The 22,763-nt window shown below is 41.3% G+C and overlaps 1 protein-coding gene across 2 annotated transcripts in view; it reads right to left on the reverse strand.

The window, feature by feature from the left end:
• The window catches only part of ADK (adenosine kinase), a 175,778-nt gene that overhangs the window by 15,006 nt on the left and 138,009 nt on the right, over window positions 1-22,763 (reverse strand). For both annotated transcript variants that reach the window (XM_035138686.2, XM_035138687.2), the window contains exon 9: window positions 18,746-18,860. In XM_035138686.2, the coding sequence (XP_034994577.1) occupies window positions 18,746-18,860 (115 nt within the window). The remainder of the gene's footprint in view (window positions 1-18,745; window positions 18,861-22,763) is intronic.

Here is a 22,763-nt window from a genome sequence, read left to right on the forward strand (position 1 = left end):
TAATTTTGGAGTGTTGGGGTCACAGATTAAATACGTACTACTAATTAATCAGCTAGGGCCTTCCAGGGGGTAATGCCATAAGGATGTGATAAAAACATAATTACCACCTTGTTAATGTGTAAATTACCAGAGTCATAGAAGGCTATATAAGTTCTGTCTCATAGTCATTGAAGGAATACACCGATTGGAATGAGCTTTGAGAGGCAGATGAAATGGAAAAAACAAGCAACTCCTCTCCCAAGAGACCATAGGAGCTTTCATTGGTGAGTTTGTTTGTTTAAAAAAATGTACATAGGTACCACTATAAGGAACGTGGCATCATGATGCAGCACACTACACAGTTGTCAAAATGTTTAGGAAGATTGAGAGCAATCATGCAAAACGGTTCAAGCAAGGAAGTTGGATAGAGCCTTGTACAGCTCCTTCTGGCAACTCCTGCAGCCAAGCTGGTGTCAAAAGTGCTCTGCTTTCCTTTGGACCACATCCGTGAGGCTGAGCAGCCCAAGACCTCCGTACACAATGCCCAGGTTTACGCCCTGGGGTGGTCACTCTGGTGCTAACACAACAGTTTGACTTCACCCCCGGAGGCACACTCCATTGTCTCCCGAGACAGACGGCTGCCAACAATTTCCCCCCCCCCCCGGCAGATTGCGGTAGGTACCTGTTTACTGAATCTAATCTAATAAATCAATTAAAGGTAGCCCAGCTTTATACACATGGTAGTCTGCTGGCTGGGTAGATATCCCTCCATTTGCAGCGCATTCACTCTGAACTATTGCCATTAAAGCAGGGGAGGCTACAAGGGTCACGCACCTAAGAAGGGTGGGCCAATGTAGAAAAATGGCCAAGCCTTCTGCATATTTTTAATTGAACAGCAATAGAAAAGAATAAGTTACAGGTAGGTAGCCGTGTTGGTCTGACGCAGTCAAAACAAAATAAAAAAATCCTTCCAGTAGCACCTTAGAGATCAACTAAGTTTGGCATAGGTATGAGCTTTCGTGTGCATGAACACTTCTTCAGATACACTGAAACAGAAGTCACCAGACCCTTATGTACCCATTCCCACCACCCTTCTGAGTAATACCCCTCCCCACCCTCTGACTATACATAAGGGTCTGGTGACTTCTGTTTCAGTGTATCTGAAGAAGTGTGCATGCACACGAAAGCTCATACCTAAGACAAACTTAGTTGGTCTCTAAGGTGCTACTGGATATTTTTATTTCGTTTAGAAAATAATAAATTGACCCACAATGGCAAGCACCAGCAATGAGTTCCAATAATTAATGCCGTTTATTACGCATGCACACACATAGTTCAGGTCTCTCACCCAGAAATTTGCAAACTGATGGTTAGCTCATCGAGTTACGCTTGTTTAAGTACTGTGGGTGGAAGTGAGTTGTCCGTAAGGGGCGGGGAGAAAATGAATGGAGGCAATCTCAGCTGAGCACTGCCAGGAAACTTTAGAGTGTTCTGGAACTGGTGATTACAAGAATCATGAGAAAGGAAGGGTGCAGCAGGGAGACTGCAGAGACCTCCATGAACATCAAAAACAACGAAAACCCTCCGGAAGTGCCCCTAAGTGCTACAGCACTGTGTTTCCTCTCCCAGCCCTTTGTGCTCGAGTGCTGTAACAGAGAGCGCATGGTTTTCCTCCCGAGCCCAAGTGAGGAGCAAATTCACACAATAAGAAGTGTGTGCCTGCAAGAGATGGATTAGCCAGGGCTTGGGCTGAGTGGTCCTGAGCAGGCTGGTGCCCCAGCCAGCCTCAGCAGCAACACAAGGGCTGCCTGGCTCTTCTCTCTGTTCCAAGCAAAGTGGCAAAGAATCAGCATAGTGACAAAGACTTGGATCTCCTCCTCACTTCACACCGCACCCTGATGCAAATGGGGCAGGGTGTCTCTATACCTGCTCTCTGCAACATAAAAAGACTCCAGGAGCTCCAATCATGGCATGCCCATATTACAGTAGTTTGACCCTTAGGATAAAGGAGCAGAAACACATAACAGGGCTCAAAGGTGAATTCCAGCCCTGGTGTCCCGCTCTGTAGAAATTAAGGGCCAGCTACTCTCTTCCTTGCACAAAGCAAGTCATCCCCAAAAGGTTGAAGCTTTGAAAGACACTGAACATAAAAAAACTCAAACACTAGGCCAAATTTCATTCATTTAATTTGTATGCTGCCCTTCGTCTAAAGATCACACAGCGGTTCACGACATAAAAATCCAAAGTGAGAACACAAAACCCCGTCCCACAAACACATTTAAAAGGCCACAGAATGCTAATTAACTAAATGCCTGGTTATAGAGAAATGCTTTCGCCTGGAGCCTTCATTACATATCTTTAGGCACCAGGCAAGCCTCCCTGGGGAGAGCATTCCACAAGAGGGGAGCCACCGCAGAAAAGACCCATTCTCATGTTGCTACCCTCTGGACCTCTCGTGGAGGCACACAAAGATGGGCCTCAGATGATGGTTGCAGGGTCTGGATCAGCTCATATGGGGAGAAGCATCCTTGAGGTACTGCAGTCCTGAGCCGTTTAAGGCTTTATGGGTAAAAAACCACACTCTGAATTGGGCCCAGAAAGCAAACCATATAGGCATCATCATGCAGGCTCATCTCCTCCCCTGCCCCAAGGCTTAATTTTTGTGAGAAATCCACCCCAGAATCTGTTTCATCTGAGCCCTAAAACATGCAACATACCAATTAAGCAAAGTGTCCGTTAAACTGTGTGCAGTATATTTTCTTCCTTTCTGAAATTATCACAGGAAGGGTGACAGTACAGAAGGCAAGAACATACTTGCATTGCCATCTTTTGCTCTCCATTTAGCAGTGCTCAAGGAATGCCCAAGGCCAAGATGATCAATGCTTCTCCCACTGTCTTCAATGGATGATCCAACCAAGTTTGAAAACATCTCCACCTTTTGTTACACATTTTCCAAAGCTTACATTTAGCACTTCCTTTGTTTGGTCCCATCTTGCTAACATTAGGATATAAATTCAGGATGTGAACCAGTCAAAGGCATGATATTGCATGCCACACATGCTGCCAGACACTTTGGGATTTGTGCAGGAAAAAGATATTGTTAAATTTAGATAGTAAAAGCACAGCCCACCAAATGTCTTGCTCTAGGATAAAGCTGTATGGTTACTGGTGTAGCTCACGTGAGTCTTCTTTTATGTCCCACAACATCTCCCAACCCTTACGGGAATAAACTACTTTTGACACACGAACACATTTCACACACAGAACACAAGCATTTCAGACAAACAGGGAAAAAACCCACCCGGATTTCACCTTGCCTTTGGAATTTGCTCCACTTGTCAGGCTGATGTTTAGATTACAATTGAAAAAGCACCCTCTCCCCCAAGCTTTTTACAGGGTTTGTTGCTGCTGGCACTACCAAATTGCAATTAGTTCACTGTTTTTAAGTTTTAATTTCTGTTGTGGTTTTACAGTGATGTCTGCTTACCTCCTACTGTTAGCCACTTTGAAAATTCATTTAAAAGGAGGGATATAAATGTTTTAAATACAGGTAGTTGTTAGCTGATAGCTGTTGATAACACTACCATCTAACAACAGAGCAACTTCCCTCCCTGCCCTCAAAAGCCATATAAAATAGATGCAGCATGAGTTAATCACGCAGAGTGTGAGGGATAGTGGTTAGAGTGTCTAACTAAGACCTGGGAGATCCGGGTTCAAATCCTCACTTGGTCATGAAGCTCATTGGGTGGAGCCTTCGGCCAGTTACTGCCTCTTAGTCTAACTTGACCTTACAGGGTTGTTGTGGGGGATTATACAGCATGGACTATTCTGCGCTCCCTAGGTGCATACAGAACTTCCAACCCAAAACTTGTATATATCCTTGAAGTAAGTTTGTAATGGTCAATTTAGGCTTGAATTAAATATCCACAGGGGATAGGAGACAAGTTTTGTAAAGTGTGTGTGTGTGTGTGTGTGTGTGTGTGTGTGTGCGTGCGCGCACATGCAAGTTGCTTGATCTTATTTTGATGCCATGTGTCACAACATTTAAAAAGAGCAACAGTTAATATATATTGGAAAGGTCCATCTTTGCCCACTGGGTATGCTTTTCATAGAAGCTGGAATTGTTCCACTGAGCTGCCAAAACACACACTTCTCCATGCTATCGACACAGCCGCTCAAGTCAGAACTACAAGTTTCTGTTTATCAGCATCAAATACAATATAGGGTTATCAAGACAGCTGCAGCAGAGAGAAAAAAGACAAAATACCTGCACATATATTATGCCTTTTGAAACGAGAATATAACGAAATCCACAATCAATCAGAAACAGTTGAAAATGCAGGCAATTCTGACTTGTAACGCAGCTCCCCTTTAACCATTAAGACCTAGATAATTTGTGATAAATACATTTATTTCATATGGAGGAGGGTCAGATCCTCCTCTAGTTTCTAATGACACTGTTTCAGAATTAGTTCCACAAAGATCAGTGTGGTTTTCTGTGATCTTAGGCTTAGAATTTGCCCATTAAGATGAAGGAAAAGATTCATCTGAGGTCTCCAGATGTAAAGTCCGATAGTATATCCCTATACAAATTACAGTATAGCAGAACATGTGCTAATGTATAAAGTTACTTTTGTAAGGGTAAACTCTCAAGTGCCAACACAGCCCAGTTCCTAATTTGGATGCCATGGAAAACTGTGGTTAAGTGGCTTCCTGACTTGTTTGCCAGCTAGAGAGACAAATGAAGCAGGCAAATGGTACAGGTAGGTGAACAGAGCTTCTGCAAATATTGGGTTTATAAGTTAGGATTTGATTGTCTGAACACGGCTGCAGACATGCCCTACTACAGGTATACATTTAAACCCTTATTTCTGATTTTATCACTGATGTGTTTAGTAAAATTACAGGGTTATAATCTTCTTTTGGTTCCACCAATTCCTCCCTCGGGCTTTGTAAACTCTGTTTCCTTTAATTAAGATCTCCGCAGACTACTAATTTATTTTCTGCTTCTAAGAACAGAGGTTTGCTTACTAAGTAGCTTTTCTCAAGACTCATGTAGCTTTTATATCTATATGGAGGAGAAGATGATGCTTGTACAATGAGATTTGAATTTTGTGCTAATCCCTAAGGGTTAGATTCAGCTCCCAACTACCTCAAAACATGGAGTAAATCACACTGATCTCAGTCGAATTAATTCTGAAAGAGTGGCATTAGGAACCAGTGAAGGATCTGACCCTCCAAATGAAATAAATTTATTCATCCTAAATGAGTTGTTGATTGTTCCTTTGATAATTAAGTACACAAGTCTATGATCCTTTTAGGATCACCTAATTAGTATCCAAATGATTTCACTTAATTGCTGCTGTAATTGGAATGTATAGGATTTACCTCCCTTCAAAATAATTATATGCACATTTTAGTATAAATTATGCAACAGTTTATTTAGTTTATAGATTATTTCCCACATATGGAACACAACTCATTAGGATGCTAGTTATCATAATCACAGTTTTGACAGGCATTTTCTAGCAAGAGCTCCTGAATCATGCGTTTGCACAGCAAACCTTTAAAAACATAGCTCTGGGATAAAGCTACACGTAAAAGAAACAGAACGTGGCTTAGTAAGATACTCCCCTCCCCAACAATTTACAGTAAAACCTAAAACTTTAAAAATACACATCATGTTGCTCAATATAACTAGGCTAGAAGGCATAAATTAAAAATACCCCTCTTTCACTTTTCAAGAACGTAGTCAAGTTTATGACATAGCCTGTCATTTTAAATTACCCTTATTTCAAAACGTTTCTTTATAGCACTATTATCTAACTGCATTTTGGTTTTAGGTTTTGCTTTTTGACCCATTAATCTATTTATTATTTTTTAAAAATACCCCCCCTCCAAATTTAAGCAAGCATATGTGGAAAACAGCATGTTGGGAACATTCTGGCAAAAGGACAAAAACTAAATACTTTGTCAAATCTGTGGACATTTTTCTCCTTGGAGCTACTAATTATTATGAATGAAGAGCAAAGGGAAGAAAATAGAAATTGATTTACTGTACAGATAAGGGGCTACATTATCTGTGTGCGCTCATGCAGCGGGAATTGTCTGAAATCAATTGAGCTGTATCCTTTCATTTACTGTTCCTGTGTATTTGGCCTAATGTTCTGTGTTACTCAAATTATCAAGTCAACAAGCTATTGAGTTACAATAAGGGTTGATGTGTTTTGCCAGTGATAGGCAAAATGTTTGTGGGGAAACCTACTGCCCAGCCCGACAAAGTCCTCTAATGCAAGTTATTTCCTGCAATTTTTGAAATCGTGGAGATGATAGGACACAAACATGGGGACCCCTGACCTCCCCCATCAGCAATGGTTCACTGGCATGAACCCTCTTGTTAATTTATGCTGAAAGTAATTTTCTGTAGTGTATACTTGTGACTTGCAGGGAGTTTTCTGTGGTGTTCTCTGAGAGCCAGCCAGAAGCAGAAGATTAAAACGGCACTTCCTCCTTGCAGTAAATTGGATAGCTGAGAAATTCCACACCATTGCAATGTTTCTCAAATTTGGGTCTCCAGATGTTGTTGGACTACAACTCCCATCATCCCTAGCTAGCATGACCAGTGGTCAGGGATGATGGGAGTTGTAGTCGAACAACAGCTGGAGACCCAAGTTTGAGAAACAGCGTAGGCGAGGATGGGAACCTGTGGCCTTCCAGATGTCTGACTCCAACTCCCATCAGCCCCGGACAGCATGGCCAATAGCGAGGGGCAACAGAAGCAGGTTCTTCAATCCTGCTTTAACATAATGATTCAACTATCTAAGGCTTCAACGCTCTTTGGGAGTGAGGCCGTGCCATTTTGCCTTTAGGCCCTTCTAGGCCTTTGATTCTGGTTTCTGTTTGCAAAAATGAAAATCTACCAGGAGAGTTAAAGATAACATGGTCTTACGGGTGAGACTAGCTGGAATTACCTTTTGCCAATTGCCTTTAAATTTAATTTATTTATTTGCAATTTCACAGCTGTACTTGAAAGCGAATTTTCTAAAACAACCAATGACACGACCCTGAACTCGAACAGATTTTCTTCTTGCTATATATTTTTTTGAAGGCAAGATGTCCTTTCTGATATGGAGATGAAGCAACACGGTGCCACATGTACAAAGCGCCACATTTATACTGGCACCTGTTTTCCCCCACAGGTGTTTATCATCTTTTGGCTCACCTTGTTCTGTCAACATTTCTTTTATCCTTGGCTTTGTTGCCATTTTATTCCTGCTGACTGCCGAGACAGCTACTTGGGTAAGCTCAGCGTTCATCAGTTCCACATGCAGCTGAACACTGTTGTGTTTTTCAAAAAGGGCACATCTTGAATCTTTCTGCCAAGATGGGAGCGCTGAAGGCTTTTCACACAAAAAATAAATGCCGGCAAAGCCAGATCAAGCAGCCTGTTATTCTGTGTTAGCAGCCTTGGTGCTGCAACCAAGACATTAATTGATGAACCAGCTTCTTCAGAGAAGAGCAGGGGGTCAATGAAGTTGTTAGTTCTCTTCCTTGGCAATGTTGCATGAACTTTACATCTCCATTTACAATTGATCCAGCTATGATTATGATGATGATTATTTGAATTTATATACTGCCATATACCCAGAGGTCTCAGGGCGGTTCACAGAACAAAATAATAATAATTAAAAAAAAACCACTAAATGTATAGTCAAAATAAAAACAACCCAATAACCCCCTTGCCTCAAAAAACCAACACATTTTAAAAGGACATAGGCGACTTTCTATTCATAAATTAGCCAAATTTACAATTCTCTTTCCCTGCCTTAAAGGGTGCTGAATTGTCACTTATTAGCCAAATGTTCATGACTATGAATAGGAAGGAAGGGATTTTTTTTTGCTGCTGTATGCTCCACATAATGGCATGCATGGAACCTCCTTTTGGGATTCTTGTCAGCGATGGCCATGTCATTCACGGTTGTGGTACAAGACACATTCTGCTTTCAGTAATTCACTGGAAGATGGAATACTGCTACCGGTATGTGTTGTTTGTGGGGGTTGCATTTTAAAGAGGTACGGAAAACAGCTGCCGGATAACTAACCGGAACTAAACATTTGAACATATTAAGGCAGCGCTTCGCCATCTACACCAGCTTCCAGGCCCAATTCGAAGTGCTGGTTGGGGCATTTAAAAGCCTTTAACAATTAGGGACCAGGCTGCGTGCCAAAAAACCCCTCTCAAGTTTCTATGTGGCTTAGTACGTAGAAAGAAGCAATAGTTTCTCTGAGGGACAAGCATTTCTTCTCCAGAGTTCCAGTTCAAGACTGTTACAAACAGCAGCCTAGGGAGTAACTATACCACTCCCAGTTCCTTTCTGATTAACATCCTGCCAGATGAAAAGTTCTAGAGAGCTGGAAAACTTGATCATTACTTTGTGACATAGAGGTACCAAGCTCATTTGGAGCCCCAACGTAGGTTGTGGCAAGACACTTCCTCTGGTCCTAGAATACAGAGTGGAAGACTAAAGAAAAGGAGACTGCAAAGCCACAGCACCCTTCAGGAATTCTAGGGTAGGAAAAGGTTTGTTATAAATCAAGAGATCACTCCTACCTACTCTACATGGCTCCTTCAGTGGCATAACTGGAACGTTATTGGTGGGACTCATCTAAGGCATTGGAAAGCCTGAGGTGGGCAGATAGTGCAAATTGCCCTCCCTCCTACTGCAAGTCTGGGAGACCATAACAATGGATATAAAGAGCATCTTATGTTTCAAGGCTACAAATAACTTTTGAATCTGGAAGAAAGTAACTAATCATTTGCAAGCAAGTGAGCAGCATCACATAGTTTTTACCCTGTAGATCAGAGCACGTAACTCTGATTTGGGTCCAGCTATGTCAGTTACCTACTGGGCTCAAATTAAAGTGCTAATGTTGGCTTTAATGTTGACAGTGAGAGATTTTACTTTATTGGGCTCCATGATCACTGCAGATGGTGACAGCAGCCACGAAATCAAAAGACGCCTGCTTCTTGGAAGAAAAGCAATGACAAACCTAGGCAGCATCTTAAAAAGCAGAGATATCACCTTGCCAACAAAAGTCCATATAGTTAAAGCTATGGTTTTCCCAGTAGTGATGTATGGAAGTGAGAGTTGGACCATAAAGAAGGCTGATTGCCGAAGAATTGATGCTTTTGAATTTTGGTGCTGGAGGAGACTCTTGAGAGTCCCATGGACTGCAAGACGATCAAACCTATCAATTCTGAAGGAAATCAGCCCTGAGTGCTCCCTGGAAGGACAGATCCTGAAGCTGAGGCACCAATACTTTGGCCACCTCATGAAAAGAGAAGACTCCCTGGAAAAGACCCTTATGTTGGGAAAGATGGAGGGCACTAGGAGAAGGAGAAGACAGAGGATGAGATGGTTGCACAGTGTTCTCAAAGCTCCTAACATGAATTTGACCAAACTGCGGGAGGCAGTGGATGACAGGAGTGCCTGGTGTGCTGTGGCCCATGGGGTCACGAAGAGTAGGACACAACTAAACGACTAAACAACAAATAATGTTGGCTTTTAAAGCCAGCTCATTAATCAGGTCATCTAAGGCAGTGCTCCCCAACCTTTTTATCGCTGTGGACCAGTCAACGCTTGATAATTTTACTGCGGCCCGCTGAGGGGGGGGGGCGTTTATTGTTTATATTTTATTTAGATTGTTTTGATTTAATAATTTTAATTTAATTGTATTTAATGATCCTTAGGCGGCCCGGTACCAATTGATCCACGGACCGCTACCGGTCCGTGGCCCATGGGGTTGAGGAACACTGATCTAAGGAATCAACTTTCTCAACACTTAATTAGGATCAGTTTCAGAAGTCTTGTTCTATGTCCTACTGATACATGGAATTAGACAGCAAGCACAAGACAATGGGACTTATTTGTAGCACCATGGAGGTGGGATTCCAGGAAAAACGACTTTGGCGATAGCAACCACCACTGGATCCAATGAGTTTTAGTTATACAATGGTACCTCGGTTTACAAACACAATTGGTTCCAGAAGTCTGTACTTAACCTAAAGCGTACTTAACCTGAAGCAAACTTTCCCACTGAAAGTAATGGAAAGTGGATAAATCTGTTCCAGACGAGTCTGCGGAGTACTCAACCTGAAGCGTACTTAACCCGAGGTACGGGTGTAATTGGTTCTGCAAGTCCGTACTTAACCTGAAGCGTACTTAACCTGAAGCGAACTCTCCCATTGAAAGTAATGGATAGTGGATTAATCCGTTCCAGACGGGTCCATGGAGTACTTAAACTGAAAATACTCAAACCGAGGCGTACTTAAACCGAGGTATGACAGTACACCGTTTTGGCTTTAGGTGCGAACCCCGGAATGAATCCCCTGTGTAAGTTGCTGACCTACTTTATACTGAATATCTTTTTAATTCAAAAAGCTTTCAGTACAGTATTTAGTTAGATACTGCTTGCTTTGCTTTTAATTGAAACGATATCTTCATGCTGCTACTTTATTATTCCAGTTATAGTTTTGCAGTTTTATTCTGCATTTCTGATTGTATTGTTTTATGTTTTGGTAACACACACTTTGAACATATACCACCCGTTTTCTTTCCAGGTTTCTAGCTCAATTACACATGCTAATCTTGTGTTATTGAAAGCCTCAAGTAAAGTGTCTAATGATTCTGAAACCTTTAAACCGTTCTGAGCAAGTAAGACAAAATCCTCTGGCAAGAGCCACAAACTAGTCACAGTAAAAAGCAAGCAAACATCCCCACCTGTCAATGCAAGGAGTAGTAAAAAGGAATATCATTAGTAGTTACTGCTTGCTGAAGTGCTTGCAGATGGAATTTCAAGAGATCCGTATAGAAACCGGCAGAGTGCAATAGGTACTGTAATCTAGCTGACTATAATTACACAATTATTGGTGGATTTGCTGTTGATAAACAATGCAAGCATTAGGATATTGTGGGTTGGTGGTTTTTTTTTTTACAATGAAGTGATTAAGAAAGCTGTTTATCCCCCTCCCACTATATCCTGTTAATAAAATCGGTGTTGCAGATGTTCATGTATGCGGCATTGATGTTTAATGGTGCGTGATGCTCTAGGTGGTTCCCATAACCTCGCTTTGTCTGGTATGAGCTTACTCAATTGATATGATAATAGAGAAAAGAAGGCTGAAACAAGCTGGGCTGTCCTAGCACAATTTGCATAGCTTTTAAATTTGCCACTATTTGATAGCCAACTGCTTATAGAATTCTTGTTCAGTTGTCACTGACAACAATATATTGTACAAACAGCACTATGGAACTGCCTGAGCAGGTGGCAATGCGAAGGGAGAGAGCAGAGAATAACCAGCTTATTGCAGTTTTTATATCTGTTATCCAAATTGAATTCTGCTACTTTTGTGTGTGAATAACTTCTAACATCCACCACATTTGGCCCAGGGCTTATTAGGGTTTAGCATGCAAATATTGCGAGCCGGATTTAGAATACTATGATTCACTAAAATATACACTCTAGTTTCCCCTCTACAATGTCAATTTATTTTGTTTGTTTGTTTAATCTGCATGCCCACCCTTCATCCGAAGATCACGGGGCGGCTCACAACATAAGAATACAAAATGAGCACAGAAAATGCATAATAAAAGACAAGCAGAAATAAACCAACAACCCCCCTCCAACAAACACATTTGAAAGGCCATAGAATGCAACTGGTGTCTCAAAATTAGCAAAACATGAGTCAATGTATTAATTCAGAGGGAATTAATACAAAGGCACCTGACTTCCACCCATTTTATAGACAGGAACTTGCGTGAACGTCTGCATTTTCATGCTTGCGCATGAGCAACCACATTTCTTTCTCCAAAAAAACTGACTGCAAATACATGTGATGCTGCTGAAATGTTGCGTGCAACTGTGTGACTTGGGGCTGGGAGAGCCAATCTTCGATCTGGCTGTATTTGTTCCATGCCAGAGCTTGAAATGGAGGCTTTGAAAGAGTGAACCCCCCCAAAAAACCACGACCAAGGTGCTATGTCAGCTCACAAGCTCACCTGCAGGATCCCCAGTAACATTTGTTAAAAATAATCAAAGGATTGTATAGTGATCGTATAGTGGTTAGTACTCTGTGTTGTGAAGACAGCATCCTGGATCCGCTACAGACATATAAAATACCACCGGCCAGGCCTCTGCTGCCTTCTGGAACGCAACCACCTGCTTATATTGGACAAGTTTCCTGCTTCTAGTCCTTCAGATTCTCGGCTGCCACTTTTAGACTTGAGCTGTGCCTCCCCTGGATCACAACATTGCCTCCAACTCTGCTGGGTCCTTCTTATAAGCCCTGTTTCCGCAAGAATTCCCACAATTCTGTTTCAACTCCAGTCACAAGATGAGGGCTATAGCAACAAATTAAAAATGGAAATTAACCAAAGTTTTCAGGTAATTTTTCTAAGAAAATCGAGACTATACAGTATTTGAAACCTATACATGGTGTGAGGGTCACCGAGGGATCAAGCCCCTCCACCTCCAAACTTTAGCACCTTCTGTACAAAAGGTGAGCAAAGAGAATATCCAAAGATGAAAACAGTTAAGAACCATTCCATACATAACCTTCTCATTTTGTTTTCATGAGACTGTAAAAGGACTATTAGGAAGTGTAATCATTGTCATCATCAAACACGGAAAATGTATGACTCCGGTGGCATCAGCCGTAACTAAATATTAAATTATTTAATGTAAACTCACAAGGACCTGAACCAATGGCCGCTTTGTCTAATTGGATGACTATGATGTGAGCGATCAAATCCCAAAGGCAGTAAAGCAATTTCTGTGTGAATGTTTGTGTGGAGCAATAATAGCAAGCTGCATAAATATTTCACATTAAGGCTTCAAAGCATGGGTCTTTTGCTTGACAGAATTGTTAACTGCGGCCAAAGTATGTTAACCATATATCTCAAATCTATAAAAAAACAAAGCAGCAAAACATCATCAACCAGAGGTTGTTTTAAAAATACTGAGGCAATCGAAACATTGGGGGGGGGGCAGCATGTGCTACAGTCCTCCCGAGACTGCATCCCTTTAAAATGTAGGGGGAAGAATCAGCCAGATGTTTGGCATAAGGCTGTGCACATTCAGAAATGATATGGTCTCAATAGCATTGTTCCACACCCCTTTCTGAACATCTGCATTAGCTCTCAATAGAGAGAGCATCAGTAATAGTTTGTTGCATTACTAACAAGAACGTTACTGCTTAATAAAGACACTTATTTGTAAATTACCCTTCCCAGAATGCTTAAAACACACATGCACATTTGAGCTTAAATAATACCAGAACTGTATTCAATTGCTAATGTCTTCTACAAGGTAAGGCATGCCAGCAGATTTAATCACTGTTAACTAGAGGTTTAAATTCAAACCAGCCTCAACCTTGGGCAGTATGACATTATCAGAAAACCATTAATGGTCTGAAACAAAAGAGATGCACATTAATAAAAGCAAAAGCGTACGAAGGTAAAAGAAAAAGAAAAAAAGAGGAAGTTTTATTAAAAGTATTGATCATGACCTAAGGCACCCCAGACATTGATCTTTCTGCATCCTGCAAGAAAAAAAAGAAGTTAACAGCAACATATTATTGATCTATCATTAAGCTGGCTACAGAAGTCAGCTTTTAAATCTGAGTCTGTTATTACTGCAGAAGAAGGAAACTTGATAAATTTATGGTATGGTAAATTCATGACGTCTGCTTTAATTTCAGTGCCTAAATTTACAGGCAATCCCACTCCCCTTAAAGCAGGCATCCCCAAACTTCGGCCCTCCATATGTTTCGGCCTACAACTCCCATGATCCCTAGCTAACAGGACCAATGGCCAGGGAAGATGGGAATTGTAGTCCAAAACATCTGGAGGGCCGAAGTTTGGGGATGCCTGCCTTAAAGGAAATGACAGGGGCTGACTAATTTCAACACATCTGGATTTTCCCTTTATTACTCTCTCTATATTTGATTCTGCATTGTCTTCTGGTACAATGAATGTCAGCCACTATTATGAATATCCGAGTTGAAGAAAGGGGAGAAGTATGGGTCCTACGGTATTCCAAGGATTTGCTATAAGAAGTGGAGCCCTTCCCTTGGGAGCAACTATACAAAATTTTAGGAACGTATTTTAGCAAACAATACAAATGCAATATAAACACACATTTTCTGTGAGTGTGCTTCTATTGGGCTGTAAGATTTCACCCTACCCATAACTAATGGTGAAGTATCATTACAAGTGATTTTTGGGGGAGGAAATTAACTCCTGGGGAGGAAATTAACTCCAGTGATGTGGAACACCATCAGAGAATTCTGTCCTGGTATGTACATTCACAGGAGACCAGAGATGCCACACTGAGGTGGGGAAATTGACACAAATCCCTCTTCCACGTAGGTAACGTCCTGTGTGAGTGTGGGTTTCATACAAACAATCTATTATGAAAAGGCTTTATTCAAGCAATCTGCAAGGAGGTCCTGAGTTCAGGTGGGAGGCTTCTGATGAGATAGAGAGGCTTTCACTGCTCTTGAACTGTGCTATTAAAGTACTAAAGCCCTATGCATGAAAGAACAAGGACTACATTTGGATTCAAATAGTTTTAGGTGGAAGGGTGTCTTTTTTGGGGGGGGAGGCAAAACCCCCTAAGACCACAGCTTTCCCACACAATTGTCTGCTGCCCCACCTTTCATAGTTGACACATCTTTGCCCAAGACAGCACTTTCGGCATGTTTTTTTCCAGTACCTTTGAAAAGCTTGTTAAAATGCAAACAACTTACTGTTTCGATACACTGACCAATGGGTACCATTTTATAACAAATCGGCAAGCTATCTCTTTCTAATGCCTTGTCTGTCAGTGAACAACTTAACCTTGGCCTTGTCCAAAATCGAAGGAGCGCACGTTTTATATGGTGTCTTAGCTAATCTATCTGTAGAGCACGTTAATGTCAACCTAGTTAGAATGAGTTCCTTCCTCAACCCAAACTTAACAGTTTTAAAGAAATAATTCTCTGGGTCTGGATTATATTTACCGTATTTTTTGCTCTATAAGTTGCACTTTCCCCCTCCTAAAAACGAAGGGAAAATGTCTGTGCATCTTATGGAGTGAAGGCACTGGACGGCAGTGGGATCCCTCAAGTGGAGGGATGCCTCTGCCGCCGGAGCTATGGCTCCCAGCGGTGGTGGAGGGACGAGCAGCCCGAAAGCGGGCTGCTCCCCCCTCCTCCACCACCAACAGCAGCTGGGGGGGGGGCGGGCTGCTCCTCCCTCTGCCACTGCTGTCGACAGCAGCATTGATTCAGAATATTTTTTTATTGTTTTCCTCCTCTAAAAACTAAGTGCGTCTTGTGGTCAGGTGCATCTTATGGAGCGAAAAATACGGTGAGTTATAACTGGGGTATATCTTGGAGGATAAAGCCGTCAATGGCTACTTGCCATGATGACTAGGTACTACCCCCAAGAGTTGGAGGCAGTATGCTGCTGAGTATCAGTTGCTGGAAAACCTACGTTGCACTCAGGTTTGCTTGTGGGCTTCCCATTAGGCATCAGATTGGCCACTGTGAAAATTGGATGCTGGACTTATATGGGCCTTTGGTCTGATGCAACACATCTTTTCTTCTGTTCTGGGCTGCACGGTCTTCTGGGAGAATGCCATCTATCCTCATTAGATATTTTTTGTCAGTTTGCATTTCTTAGTGCAGAAAGTATTGATCTGATGTGTAGAGATTTTTCCTATTCTAATTAATTCAAGAAGGTTCTTGAAGCTTCTGTGTGTGAAAGAAACAAGCAAAGGTTCGTGATGTTTGGGTTATTCCTTCAGAGAAGCTGAGTACAGCTGGTTTAAACTGGTTCTATTATCTCTGTCAATCAAAGTCATGCTGACTATAAAAGTAGGGCCAGAAGGAGCCTGGGTTTCATTCTCTCTCTCTTCTGGTGTGCTGCTCTGTATATTAAGGTTTAGACTTATTATAAGTTATTGTAAGTTTAAGTTAAGTCTGCTGCAACTGGACTCCTTATGGAAAGTGCCAATCCTGAATGTATTGGATTTGTGCTCATTTGCCTTCAGTAGCAGTTAAAGCTCTGCTGGATGATGAAATACAATTACCTCTGGTCTATTTTTGGGGGGGAATCCTGCAATGTGTTTTTACTCTGCTAACTATACATTGGAATCTGCTCTGGATCAATATTGAGTAGAATTTCAATGACAGTTTTATTCTCCCAAAGTCAAACATTCACTGTTATCTAAGTTACTTGAGCCACAGGACAAAGGCTAGATTATGAAGGCAACTCGTCTGCTGTTAAAGAGTAGAGCATTCTCCCAACTGGATGGCTTAAAGCACACACCTTCATGAGCATGCTTGTAGTGCCCACTGCTATTAGCCCATCTCTCATAAACCATTTTATAATGTACAGTTTGAGGGGCTGGAGGAGGCTGATCCATATTCAAGAGGAGAGGAAGGGTGTATGAGTGTGTATGGAGGAAATAATAACAAATTGGTATATCTTTGGAGAATTGCCCCACAGGCCATGCATTTTTATGTTCTTAATCATTATTAAACGACTTCATGTCACACACTGCCTGGTGAATGGCTGCGTCCTGACACAAGAACGAATTACAAATGAAATGGAAGATCAAGCCGTATTAGAGGGACTGCCTCTGGGAAATGAAAATCTTTAATTCTCTTTTATTATTGACATTTATTTGGCTGCCACGAATAACAACACGGCAAAGAGATTCGGCTACGCTTGTGTGCTGAACAGCTTATCCCTGGGCTCAAAACCGACTTAACATTTATCATGTTTGCTTTTGGAGCTGACACTGTGGCATACACTTCTCTATCCATCTTGAATTTATTAGGCATATTTAGTTTTTTTTTAAAAAAAGAGGAAGGGCATCCCTTCTTTTGACTTGATTTTAATAAGGAACAAACAGCACAGTTTAGAAAACATTAGTCCGCAAATACACTTCTAATTACAAAAAAAGAGAGCATTTTAGAGTGGATTAATGGATATCCTATCATTTCCAGCTCGAAGAATGAAACAAATGCTTAGTGACAGAAGCTACTAACATGTATGCATAAATGGCCCTTATTATCATCTTGGTTCAGGCAGCCATAGAAGGCAGGGAGGTTTGTTTAAATTCTGAAGTTGTCCCAGAAGGAATGGTCATAAATTAATTTGAGAGGGAGCAGACTGCTCTCATACTGAGTTTTTAAAAGCTGGTTTAAGACAAAGCTGACTCAGAAGCAGAAGCAATATAGGAAGTCCCATAGCAGCAAAACTGAACATTGTGTATTGATACGCTGTGGGGTTATGATGCAAGTGTCTGCCATGATTAAAATTCACATTCATTGTGTGGATAGCTCCCGTATAACCTCTATGACCTATGAAATATCCAACAAAACTCTTGCCACTGGAGTGGATGTTTTAGCAGTAGTAGCGGTAAGGTTAGGGTTATGAAGCTCAACACCATAGAGAAGCAATAGAGTACTGAACCGTATGTACTGTAAATACATTTTGCTGCACAGAAACGAATGACAAACAACATTCCCTGCTGCATAGGTTAGCAAGCTACAGCACCGTTTAATAAACAAGCATGGGCAATCTAAATTAAAAAGAAGACATAAAGCCCCCCCCCCCAGACAGTCATGTTTGTAATGCTTAAATTGGAATATCACATATCATCACTTCTTCCCCACAAAAGTACCTCCTGCCCACTTTCAGAGGATGGGGAAATTGCCAACTGGGAAACCCTTAGAGTGGGATTTTCTGCATTTTCAAATAAAAGCAACTGGAAATTCACTTCACAGTACACACTTTCATTTCCATTGCCGCCTCTTAAAAGAATTAACTGTTTAAGCAGCTGTTGTATGATGAACTCCTGCTCGTGGCCAAGATAATTCAGTAGCTAATGCTCAATGTATAAAACCAGAATAAAAATCATTTGAATCAATATTTTCAACCTGCTTTGTAAGAAGCAGCTTACATCACAATATACATCACTGATCTTAAAATACACACACACACACACACACACACACACACAAGCAGGTCTTGTGCCAGGCTGTACATGCAAGGATGATCAAAATTCCAAGCAGTGCTGGATTGTGGCCATTAGTACAATAAACTCAATTTTATGCAACATTTTGGAGAAGCAAAATATATCCAGTGGTATTCCCTCCGATGATGGGGAGCATCTGTCAGTGGAATGGGGAGGAAGGCAATTTATGGTGATTCTTCCCCCATACCCCAGCCTCCCTAAAACTTGTTCTGAAGGCTTCCCCCATCAGCAGAGGAAATACCATTGGATACTAACCAGAGTATATTAGTATTAAGATTTGTATTGTTATAAGTAATTATATCATCACAGTTTTCAAGAAACTCCTGAAGTACCATAGTACTAGTTCTGTCCTACAAAAGCAGGATTCCCCTAGATTTAAGCCATAGCTAACATACACTCAAATGTTCAGCCAATCTTCTCTTTGTTTCCCAGGAGAACAGCTGTTCTGATGCTTCTTTGCCGGTCCGCCCCCACCTTCTTTTTCACAACTGTACAAGTGCACTTCATGCTCATGCACCATATATTCCAAATCTTTAATCAACTTTGTTCCTTGCTCAGAACCCTTTCATTTGTCTGCATCCTTTCTGAAATGTGGTGGCCCACTGAGACCCAACCAATGCTGAATGGAGAGCTATTCCCTTATATACCTTGGATATAAGGCTTAAAAATTACGTACCTGTGGCCATAATAGTGTCTTCTTTCCCTTGGGTGAATACGACAACCCGCTGTCTTTTCAAGTTCGCTTTTGGCAAGGCTTGTGCTTTCCGGGCTATCTCCTTAATATCCTCAGTCTGGGTAACACAAAAAAGAAAAACAAAAGATGTATTGTACGTTAATACAAAACAGCACACTTGAGATTATAACTTTATTTAAATAATGTAAGAAAATTACTTCAGATATGAAAACAGACTTTTCCATTTGGCTTCAAACTGTGGTTTGAGAACCTTGTTTGGTTCAACTAACTGTGGTTGGATTCAGTTTGTTTTAAGATGAATGTGGGAACATCCACTCCACTTAGAAATAGGAGTGAAAAAATGTTAAGAAAAGGCGGCGTAGGGCACAAACCTACACCAACAAGGGTCAGTGAAAGAGAAAACACTACTTTCCTGATCTCTCTTGCATTTCTAACATACTTGGATTAACGTTTTCCAAAGCTGTACCACTTTACTCTTGACACTAAACTTCATGTGCATTAGTGTTGCCTACATTTTTCTAGAATTACAGTGTTTCCCTGTAACTTCATAATAATACAATTTTTCTCACTGTTCTCCCCAAAGTGAACACACATACCGGTACCTGCATTTATGTCTACTATGCATTTTAGGCAGCTTGCAGCACAAGGCGGGTGAGTCATGGGTTTCTACCCCAACCCTTGCTTTAGCCCTTACCCCTTCGAATGGCTTTCTGTTCACTGTCAGCCATCATCCTCATTGGCAGAGAAGAACAAAAGGGGCATCATGGATAGACTGGAAACAAAGATCTGTACCAAGTGATATTGGACAGGAGTAAGTCCCTCACGCTAACAGAAGTGTTTTCTGTCCCTGCCCTATGAGGCCTTAGGCTACCTCCTATAGTTACTTACAGATAAGCCCAGCCTCCAAGTTGTTCCTTTATTTTAGCTAAAAAGATGGAATACCTGTCAGTGGTGCCTGATCTCTCCACCTTGGACAATAAGAACAAATAAAGAATCAGGGCACAGTACTTGTGGAATACAGGGAGAGCACCAGTAAAACCAGGTCCCTTTCAAGCAAGGTAGGAGAAATGAACTGCCACTCTATGGGAGGCATAGCTGCCAAGTTATCCCTTTTTAAAAGGGATTTCCCCTTATGCTGAATAGGCTTCCTCGCGAGAAAGGGGAAAACTTGGCAGCTATGATGGGAGGGACGACTCAAATATCTTCTGGGAGTGATGACCTTTTCCCCCTGCCTTCAAGTGATAAGAGGATGACAAGCCACTTGGTGGCATCCCGGTGCCCACTTGAGAAAATGAAAAACTGAGTCTGAAGAATTTGACGCTATAGATGCTAGTGAACCTAGGCTCTTTGGCAGTGCAGAATATGGGGTGAAAATCCTCCACACGACTCAGTTCCACTCTTGCAGCACTGTGGGGATGGGAGGAAAAAACCATGAAGGCTGAAGAAATTACATGGAGGAAAAGGTTAAAGTCCCCCAGAATTATTGTTCTAATCAAATTTTGTGCCTCCTGTGTCTGATTAAACAAATAAAACATAGAGGAGATCCAATCAAAGATTACCCTCATCATGTATAAGTTGGCCCTCCTTTGGTACATTCGTTTACAATCTGTCAGTGTCGTTACAGATAAATCCAATCTATACTAATAAATCCAAAACTCTGGGATGATTGTACAAATCAGTCCAGCTCTATGACATACAAATTCTTGCACCTTATACTGTAAGCTGTTATCTGTTTAGCATGGTACTCTTATATTTGAAGCGGTTTTAATTAACTGTGCCCAGAATCCCACTAAGACCAATTTGACTTTCTTGCAATCCTACATCAAGTACAAAAGGCTCTTCGTTTTAAATCCTTAGCAGGGACATCTTTTAAGACATGTACCAGCAATTCCCATCACCTAGTTTGCTTTTTGCTTTGCCCTACTATGGCCTGGTTTGCGTATCACAGTAAGCCACACAAATATATGGGCTCCTAAAGAAGAGCTCTCAGCTGTCTTGCTTCTTCCCAGTCTTTTTTTCACCCCCATGAAGCACTAAGATAAGGCAAGCTTTGGCTTAGCATGTCATCTGATCCAGCTCGCTCCTTGGTAACCACAAGCTGTAGCCAAGAACAAGCCTTAGTTACAGCTCGTGGTTAGGGAGGAGAGAACTTAACCACAAGTTTGGGTTCAGATAACTTGCAAATCCAAATCTTGGCTTGTGGCTCAGTGCATTGCGGTGTGGGAGTAAAACAGACCTTACCCAGAGCCTGCATAGTCCCAGGAAACCATAGATCATCTTACAGGGGGTTATGTTGCTTATCTCACCAGCATGCAAATTGCCTTTTTTCACTGCATATTTCTGAACCCTTTTTATTGCCTGAGATTCCCGCCCCCCCCCCTTTTTGATTTTTTTGTTAAAATATATATTATCCAAAATGTAGTGCCAGGTGTAACTGACCTTAACCAGGAAATAAAACCATTATTTTATTTGTCTCCAAAGTTTATGGCAGACTAATTTAAAAAGGCAAACAGATCATTTTATTAGAAGTTCCCACAGAAAGGAGGGAATGTAGAGCTGTTTTTGGTGGCAGTCATGCCTCTCCCATAATGTCTAGTAGTAGTCAGTCAGTCAAAGTACAAAGCTGCAGGTTTTACAAAATTTCTCTATGAAGTACAAACAGTTATGACAATCTTTTATTGCATCTTCTTTTGAGTGTTATACAAGTAGCTTGCCAGGCACAACGAATACCTAAAAAGGACTCTCTGCTCCCAAAGGAACCTGCCCAGTCATTAAGTACTTCTACACAGGTCTTTGTCCCCAGAGGCACATTGGGTGGTACTTTGAGACAGGTCCTTTTCTGTGGTGGCACCCCAATTGTGAAATTCTCCCCGGGTGCTAGTTTTGGGTGCCATGTGAAAATGGTTCTCTATGTCTCTACTTACAGTTGATTGCAAAGTTTGCTCTTTTTGCTACCATGGAATCATACTGCTCTGCAGTTTTATGTTAATTCTTTATTTTAATCCAGTTTTAGACAGCTTTTTGATCAACATACCACTTTAGAGTGAAGGTGGGGAGAGTGGATTTTCCCTCCAAATGGAAAGCCTCCCTGCACTTAAATAACTAGCACTAGTTTATGCCCTCCCAGGACGCATTAGTTTTCTAAGTGGATGTAACCCGCTATGTAGGGGGAACCTTAATAATGTGGCTTCCTCACCCAGCTCCAAAGTGGTTCAGCCCATTATCAAATATTACCAGAACTCAGACCTGTGATATAGCTGTTCAAGTAGTTTTGGGACTCTGGTCTGAATCAGAAGCACAATTTATACTAAGAGAGGATGATCTTAGTATATAGGTTGTGCTAAAGAAGAAAATGCGCTTATTTAGTATTTCTTATGCTATAGGTCCTAACAGCAACTGTGTACAGTGGACATCCAGGCAGCTTCTGATAATGTTCTCAAACAGCAGTCAATTAGAGCCCTTATTCTACTATAATTTCCCCTTTAGTTTTCATGCTTCTAAAAAGATGTAATGGTGAACCATTTTCATTGCTCCCTTTTTGCTGTGAGGTTTGGGGAAATGTTAAAGTTACAGAATAAAAACCCTCAATGGACACATTATCAAACATCATACATCACCGTTGGCAGATCTGATATGTCACTTGCTGCCAAGCAAAGGGGGCAATATGGGATAAGATCACAATCTCTGTGCACTTTGCTAATGCAGTGAAATCAGACGTGGCAGATTTAGGATGTTCAGCAGAAACTGTGCTAGGAAGTATAAGAAAGTGCTAATGGAAAGGTTAATAAAAAGGTGTTTGGCAGACATTTGCAAAAGCATTTTGTCACTCGGTGTTAATTTAAACCAGGCATGCCCCAGCTTTTCAGCTTAAGGAAGAAATGAAAACATAGAAAGGGCAAGACTAATACACAACTTCTATTCTTTGCTGTTCTACTATACCATAGTATAGATTTCAAATAAATTGTGCTAAATCATGAAGACCTAAAACACTGTTTTATTT

Source organism: Zootoca vivipara, chromosome 5 (assembly GCF_963506605.1).
Source record: "Zootoca vivipara chromosome 5, rZooViv1.1, whole genome shotgun sequence".
NCBI lineage: Eukaryota > Metazoa > Chordata > Lepidosauria > Squamata > Lacertidae > Zootoca > Zootoca vivipara.